This window comes from Clarias gariepinus, chromosome 2 (assembly GCF_024256425.1).
Source record: "Clarias gariepinus isolate MV-2021 ecotype Netherlands chromosome 2, CGAR_prim_01v2, whole genome shotgun sequence".
NCBI classification, from domain to species: domain Eukaryota; kingdom Metazoa; phylum Chordata; class Actinopteri; order Siluriformes; family Clariidae; genus Clarias; species Clarias gariepinus.
The window spans coordinates 47,252,501-47,261,285 of NC_071101.1; the positions used below are offsets into that span (position 1 = coordinate 47,252,501).

At 38.6% G+C, this 8,785-nt stretch overlaps 1 protein-coding gene across 4 annotated transcripts in view; it reads left to right on the forward strand.

Annotated features, from left to right (window-relative positions):
* LOC128517817 (A-kinase anchor protein 7) overlaps positions 1-8,488 on the forward strand; it is a 32,663-nt gene extending 24,175 nt beyond the window's left edge. For 2 of the 4 annotated variants that reach the window (XM_053491055.1, XM_053491058.1), the window contains exon 9: positions 7,768-8,488. In XM_053491055.1, the coding sequence (XP_053347030.1) occupies positions 7,768-7,979 (212 nt within the window). In that variant the 3' untranslated portion in view covers positions 7,980-8,488. Of the gene's footprint in view, positions 1-6,873; positions 6,910-7,111 lie in introns of all 4 variants that reach the window. The other 2 variants (XM_053491056.1, XM_053491057.1) reach the window with 2 other exon arrangements.
* The last annotated feature ends 297 nt before the right edge of the window (positions 8,489-8,785 follow it).

The window sequence follows — 8,785 nt, forward strand, 5'->3', positions numbered from 1 at the left end:
TTTAAGCCATCTTTCACATTTCTGTTACAGTTACAGAAATTCATGATGCTAAATTATTTAAGTCCTCATTGCAAAATTATGAGTTAAAGTTCTAAATGCAAAATTAAGTTACAGTTCAAATTTATTTGAGTTGTTAGTTATAAATGTTAAATTATTTGAGTTATAGTTCTAAGTGCAAAATTGAGTTACAGTTATAAGTGCAAAATTAAGTTACAGTTATAAATGTGAATTTATTTTAGTTACAGTTATAAAAGCAAAATTATGAGTTACAGTTCTAAATGCAAAATTGAGTTAGTTATAAATGTAAAATTGAGTTACAGTTCTAAATGTAAAATTGAGTTATAGTTATAAACACAAAATTATTTTAGTTACAGTTATAAAAAGCAAAATTATGTGTTACAGTTGTAAATGTAAACATTTTTGAGTTACAGCTCTAAATGCAAAATCGAGGCATAGTTCTAAATGCAAAATTATGAGTTACAATTCTAAATATAAAACTATTTAAGTTACAGTTCTAAATGTAAAATTATTTGAGTTACAATTTTAAATATAAAATTATTTGAGTTACAATTCTAAATATAAAACTATTTAAGTTACAGTTCTAAATGTAAAATTATTTGAGTTACAATTTTAAATATAAAATTATTTGAGTTACAGTTTTGAGTGCAATATTATTTGAGTTACAGTTCTAAATGTAAAATAATTTGAGTTACAATTTTAAATATAAAATTATTTGAGTTACAATTCTAAATATAAAACTATTTAAGTTACAGTTCTAAATGCAAAATTATTTGAGTTACAGTTTTGAGTGCAATATTATTTGAGTTTCAGTTCTAAATGCAAAGTTATGAGTTACAGGCCAGATTGCTATTTTTTTCTTCAGTTACAGTCCTGGCTGTTGAATTGCTTAACCAGGTGAATTAGATTCCTAACTGCTAAATCGTTTGCGTTATAGTCCTGACACCAACATGTCCTGTCCTCATCCTGTCCTGACTGACTTAAATTTGAGGCAAAATAGCCTTCGTGTATATGTCCCTCTTGGCTGAACTGTCCCTTAGCTGAGGACTAATCACGATTTTCAGTGATTCATCAACATTGGCATTTGAGTTAAACGGAAGACCAAATCTGATTTGCGTCTGGGAAATTAGCCCACAGCTTTAGCTTTAATTAGAATAGAAGAGCTGCAGAAGCTAAAAAGCTGAACTAGATCACATGGCAGCTTCTTTTATCATTCCAGAATCATAAAAATTAAACATCTTGCATGTCAAACGATTAAGTGCTAATATCCCAATCTGGAGCGTAGTAGCACTTTAATTTATATTTATCAGCTTTTATCAGTTTAGCTGACACGTCTCTGTTCCTCAAATTGACTTGTATAACAAACCATAGTGCCAGTTCCTCCGGAGCAGCTTGAAGGAGTTGGGCACATGCCCACAATGCTACTGGCTGCTAGCTCAGGAGTCCTAGCCAAGTTCTCACACTGCTGTATTGCTATTCATTCCCAGTCCTGGGCTGTTACGACAATGAGAACACTGATTTCTTTCACTTATTCAACTCAGCTGTGCCCAATACACATACATACATGGTGGACACACAAGAAACACACAAATAATAATAATAAGAAGAAGAGGAAGAAGAAGACTGATATGGAAGTCCCAAACTAAGCTTCTTCTGGGAGACATGATGCAACTTGTCTTCTTGAGTTAATGCCACACACCCCCACTGAAAAAAAAAAAACAGCTTTTCAACAGTGTTTGATGGTGCTGATGGTACTTAGTTAGTGATCTAGTAACCAGTGTAAGGATTTAATGTCTAATAACGGAAACTTTAAAGCAATTTTGTAAGTCATTTTACCGGATAAGAGCATCTGCCAAATGCCAACTTTAACTGGTTTGTGTTGTTTTGTTTTTATGGATACAATTGAATTATAGAGCAGTCTGTTAAGATATGTATTCATCAGCCTTAGTTGGGTTTGAGTTACAATTAGCTGCACAAAGTGTTTAAAATGTTTGTGCTGACTGCAAGATTAACTGAGTAAAAGTGCTGCTAGTTTATGAATTTTATCATAAACTATCAGCACTTTAAAATTAACTGCTAAATTTGAGTTGCAGTCCTGCCAGCTACTTTATTTAAGTAGCAATCCTGACTGTTAAACTAAGTTTAAAGTCCTAAATCCTAAATCATTTGAGTTACAGTCTTGAGTGTTCACTTTTTGGAGTTAGAGTGTTGACTAAATAAAGTTCAATAGTAGTAAAGACTGTAACTGTACTGTTGAACTACCATATTTGTCACAGTCCTGACTGCTAAATTACATAAGTCACAGTCATGCACACTACAGTATTTGAGTTACAGTCATGAGTGATAGATTTAGTTACAGTCATGACTGTTGAATTGTTTGAGTTACAATTCTGACGGCTTAACCAGGTGAATTAGAGTTCTGACTACTGAATTATTTGAGTTACAGTCCTGACTGTTAAATGATTCGCGGTGTAGATCTGTCTGACGTGCAACTCAAACTGCTTAAGTTTGACATATCTAACTTGCATTCCCAGCTGGTTAAATATTTAAGTTATAGTTGTTATTTCTAGGATGTTGAAAATTTGTAACATGTATGTTGCATCACCGTTGGCTGTGATATTGTAGTTACAGCTCGGAGTGCAGATATCTGTATGTTGCAGTCCTGAATGCTAGAATATTTGAGTTACAGCTCTCAGCGTGAGGGCATTAACTTTGTGTTTATGATGGTCAGAGTTAAGTTACAACCCTGAGTAAATATTTAAACATTAGATTTATTGCCCATATTTGAGATATAACTCCAAAAGTCAGAATATTAGCTGTGACATTGCATATTTTTTCACTTTTTTTTTTTTTTTGGTCCTCTACTGTTTTCAATTTCTTACTCAGGTAGTCATTCTGCTGTTTTTTCCCAGATTGAATCCTGCCATTAGGTTTTTAATTTTCTGCTAATGGACTTTGCTTGTATTTAAGTGAAGCACCATAAATTGCCTTTGCGTATGAAGCATGCTGTTTAAATAAACCTGCCTATAAAAGGCTGACTACTGAAGGATGATGTCTGACGTACATTTCCTTCTGTACAACTAGAATATTTGGATTAAATGATGGTCTTGACTGAACAACTCCAGCTAGTGTAATGTCTCTCATATTTAGGACTCTCTCCAAATCTGGCTGCGAGAATATTTAATTTTATCCCAGTTTTGAAAAGCTCTTACTTTCCTTACTGTACGTCCCTGTCTGTTTAAACAGTTAAGTTACAGCCGTTTTTCCATCGGTTAATCTACCATAAAGTTAAATGAAGCTCTGCTCATGTAATTGGCAAGTATTCGCTCTTGGAGAATGAAAATAGAGTTTTAAATTTCTCTCTGTGGAAGAATATCATTAAGCTCTCTATATTCACACAGTTTATTTCCTGAGAGAGAAAGTCTGTGTTTCGGAGCATGTTTTAAGGAATTATAATAAAGAAATAATGTTCAGTGGAACCTTGGATTGCGAGTAACTCGGTCTGCGAGCATTTTGCACGACGAGCCAAATTTTTATAAACAAGCGAGGTCTTGACATACAAGCTGTACACATGTGCTTTGTCTAGCTTTGAGTGTCACATGATCACAACTGAGCCAATGGTTCTTCTCCCTCTCTAGCTGCGGGATTGTGGGTAATCGTCTCCAATGCTCAGTCTAAGTCCGCATGCGTCACTCGTATAGTCATCAGTGCTCGTGTACTGTTTACTATAACACTGTGACCGCATGTGTGTTTTGTGTGCGCACGCGAAAAGCAAAAGCAAGTGTCATTAGAGAGGCTCTTTGTTAAAGATACAGTCTCTCTCTGCCAGAGAGCAGTGATTTCGTTAGTATGTGTGCAAGTGTCTTTAGAAGTAGTTTCCCGACAGAACAGTGTTTCCGATGGTGTGTGTGTGTGTAAGTTTTCCTACACAGTAGCCTCCTCCCTCCTCTTTCCTCCCTTGCCTTACTTTAGCTTCACACACACACACACACACACACACACACACACACACACACTCTCTCTAACACACTGCTCTGCCTGGATTCTTTCCACAGGTAAAGTGCAGGTTAATTTTTTTATTTTATATTTTGTATTAATTATTTTTATATGAATATTTTTGGGTGGTGGAACGAATCGTCTAAGTTTCCATTATTTGTTACAGGGAAATTTGATATACGAGTGTTTTGATTTACAAGCACACTTTCGGATCAAATTATGCTTGCGATCCAGGGTGTCACTGTATATATACATAAAAATATAAACAGCTAGAAAAAATATATAGTCCAAATGTTTAAGAGTTTAAAATGAAAGTGTCTGACTGTAATTCAGCAAATCTATTTGTTTGTCTATTTGTTTGTCTATGAAGACAGCTCATTATCATAGTACAGGTCTGCACTGTTTAACTAGCAGCTACACCCCCCCCCCCCCCCAATGTTTGTGAATTAAACATTTTGTTGTGGTCAACCTTGTGTCAGTAAATCATAATTCACTAAAATAAGGAAAAGACAAATAATTGTGTTTATCTCATTTTGCTGTCAAACTGTTCATACGTTCATCTGCTTACAAATGCAGTACGAAAATTTGTTTAGTTTCCCAGGTGATTTGTAAAAGTAAGCAAACAAACGTGAAGCCTTAAAGTGTCCGCTAGCATTTAACGCTAGATCCTATTAGCCTCTTTATTATGAAGGAGGACCTCTGACATATTAGAGTTTGAAGTGTAAATCTGTAGACAGCCCATGCCACAGCATGTTCAGCGTACCGTCAGCTTCCCTCAGCAGGTTCTCACGGATCTGAGAGCGGGAGAGGCTGATTGTTCGCTGTTTACAGCGCTCATAAACTTATATAATCAGACTGCTTCCTGTGGAACAACAACAGCGGCTGGTACAGCTGAAGGACGTCGTCGTGTCCTGAAGCCTGCGTGGGCGTGTGTATGCGTGTGTGTGTGTGTGTGTGTGTGTGTGTGATGCGGAGGTGCTTAATGTAGTGTCTGTGAGGTTGTACAGGTGTTCGAGATCTTTGTGTGTGTATGTGAGTGTTTGTGTGTGTCGTTTCAAAAGCATTGAACGAGCAGTGCTAAGATTTTTTTAAAGCACTTGAATAGAAATTCGTTCTCGAATCGTTTAACGCCGTGAGTTTGGGTGTTAATATTACGGAAAGCATCACCTCACCATTCTCGAAGGCTTTTCTACATAAGCAATTAGTATGTTTCGATAACACGCATACTGAAAATTAGCATTTTTGTTCTTTTATCCACATTCTTGAATTTGAAACTTACAAGCACATTTTATCAAAGAAGATTTTAAGTTATTTGTTTTTGACCTAAGTTATTGACGAGTAATCTGAAGCACTGTGACCTGTAGCTATACAGTATGTATGAGTGGGCGTGTCCCAGGTGATGTACAGTGGCTAATGACACTAACTGTGGGTCTCAGCGTGGGTGAGAGTAGGTCTGTACGGTCTGCAGTACTGAGGAGAGAGCAGCTGCCTGACAAAACCCACATTTACAACCGGTCACAGAAGCACTTTCAGCAACAACACACACCTGATAACGTTATGTTATGTATGTTAATCGCTTCGAAGTCGTTCTAAATCGCCTCTGAACCGTCCATGTCGTTCTGTTCACAGCTAACGCTTAGCTACAAAGCTAACTAGCCTCTAACACAAATCCCAAATCCCTCTCTAACTCCTGATCAAGGGCACTACTTTGTTGAATTGTAGGGATTGTACACCCTACATAGTGCACTAGCTATCCATTTAACGTTATTTGAAATTCGACCCCGGAACCTGGAAGTTAACGGAGCTGATATTCACTAGTGGAATAAGTGGAAATATAAAATAAATCTGGTAAGTGTTTAAGGAATTGAGTGTAAATTAAACTAACTATCGTTTGCTAACTGATGGTCGCCAGCTCTGGCACGTGCGGTTAGTTAGTTAGTTATTATGGTGTACTAAAACAAATAATACAGTACCATACGAGATTTTTTAAAGTCTAACGTAAAGCTCTAGTACTTAATGTTTCCTGCTCGAACCGTCTTCTCATCGCTAGCCGTACCTGACTTTTTATACGTTCCTTACGTCATCTTTTGCAACAGTTGTTTATTTTGATATGTGTGTGTGTGTTTTACACCAACTGTCTTCACTAAGGTGTTGTAAGATAAGATATAAGGTGTAAGGACACTCAGTGGACGCTTCGTAATCAGAAGCGTGTCACGTCACGAATGATTGCAAATCAACAATCTGAACGATTTTCCTGCATGAGAGTGAAATCAGAATCAGGTGTAGGAGCGCATGGTGGAATAAGTTCTGGGACTCAGGTTTATTAACAGGTCACGGCAGTAAGGCCAAACTCACACCTAAAGAGGGACTGTTATTCTGATCTTAGTAAACATTTCACTAGAGGCGGAGTTTATTATAGACAAATCAATTTGGATCCCAGCTTTGATAAAGCATTTGACGTTAACAATAAAAATTTTGCGTATTAATTGTACCTGGTTAACCGAATCCATCTCGCAAGCTGATTTTGCCCCACAGGTGTTGCCTTTAAATAAGCGTGCAGTGAACTTCAAACTTACTTCAAGATAAAGAAATATTTCCCTGATAACAAACCTGTCCGTGTCTTCTGCTCTACAAACACTCGTGTGAACTTTAGACTTCCAGGCGATATTGTGCCTTACTGCTGACCTGTTAATAAGCATTCCCTAAAACCTGGCGGTGATCCAGCTGTACCGAGCCGTGACGCGACGCGGTGTGGGGTCATGTGATCTGGGTTCAGGTTCTGATTCTGGGTTCGGGTTCTGATCCCGGGTTCGGGTTGAAGTTGACTCGGATGTAAAACAGTTTGTGTTTGTCTTGCAGATCTTCTTCGGAGCGTACCGCGCACCTCACGGACAAGTACGTGTCTCTTCGACAAAGCTCTGTCTTTTCCCTAAACACTCACTTGCACTCACACTTCTCACATGCTGTATTTGTTGAACGTCCTGCAGTTCAGTTTTCAGGCACACGTGTGAACAGCACATCTGGTTGTTGGTTTGATACTTATATGGATATAGTGTTAAGAAAGTGTGTGTATGCGTGTGTGTGTGTGTGTGTGTAGGTGGCAAACGTGGCCCGGAGCTTGACGACGACGAGCTGCTGAGTCTGAGTAAGAGGCTGGTGGAGGACGCCGTTTCGCGCGCCGTGCAGCAGTACATGGAGGAAACGCAGAACGGTTCCGCCCCCAAAGATGAGGCTCCGCCCCCCACCACTACCACCACCAAATGACAGCGCGAGCTCTGACCTCACACCCTCAACCTCCTGCTGCCTGGGCGGAGCCCCGGGTCATGCTTTTTTCCTCCTTCCCTGCATCAGGGTCGATGGATTTGTGCGTAAGAATGACGGAACGTGTCGCCTGTGCGTGGATGAGCCGGACATGGACGAATTCTCTATGCAGGTTTTTTTTTGCACACGGATGACGAATAAAGTGTTTTTTTTTTTCTTCCTTTGATTGATTTAAGGAAACTGGGATGCGGTAAAAATTCGAGACCACTGAGATATCGATATCGAACTGCACCTCTGGACCTCGACAGGAAGGGACATGTGTGTGTGTGTGTGTGTGTGTAGTTGGAGTGAGAGTACACGATAACGATGATGATGATGATAATGATGATGATTTGTCATGACCTCCAGTGTTGTTTTTTTTTCTTTTATGTGTGTTAATTTTCCATTTATAAACCATAACAAGCCCTGCTTATATGTTTGTGCACCCTTTAGGCCGCGTGTGTGATGCGCAGTGGGTCAGGAGGATGCTGGACTCGGAGAGACAGAGTGTTTACGGGAGAGCGAGCCAAATTAAAGCGCTCTTAGGACGAGCAGAAGTACGAGCACGAATCGCACAAGAGCTGGGACACACACACGATACACACCAGCAACCTAAACGCTCACACTTACAGCCGCACTCACACTCAACTGAACCTTTAGACTAGAGGAAATTTTAGAGCTAATAAAAGCTGACTTTTAATTTACATTCATGTTTTTTTAATGAAAAGCGATTAACTCGAGGTGAACGTGTACATTATGATTTCCTGGACAAAATGAAATCTTGTTTGAGGTTTTGTTTTGTTTTTTGTTTTTTCCTCCCACTTCCAGCGTGGCCTTAATCACAAATCAGAAGTTACTTTTATCTATTTCTCACAGTAAACTGTTTTATTTTTATTACTATTATTATTATTATTATTATTATTTCATATTGATTGCTGCACGTCTTCACCTGATCCTTAATGGTTTTAGACGTGTTCCTGCTCTGGCTCCTGTTCATCTCCACCACCGAGACCTCTGTGTCCTGCATCCTTCGCTCGCTCGCTCTTATGTTCACTAATTACTTTTTTTTCAAATGATGGATGATTTCATTTTTTTTTTAAGAGACGATTGACTGCTGACTGCTGAGTCTCTGTCCTTCTTACAGGAGGGTTAATAAAGATTTTTTTGGTCTTGTCTTGAGCGTTGTGGTGTATTCTGTTCTCTTCCTTTCTCTTCCTTCTTTTGTCCGGATCTGAACACCTCCTACACAGAACACACAGTAATTCCACTGCTGGAGCAGGAACACCGTATTTCCTGGACTATAAGAGAAGCCATTTCCTAACAACACTAAGCCTGACTCACTACCTGTGTTGTAACTTATTTGCAGTAGTGTATATTTCACTGCTCCAGCTGTTACACCAGTCTGTCTGTTTGTCAGAACAAACGTCCATAACAACTAAAATAGTTTGTGATGTGTGTTTATGGTAAATGT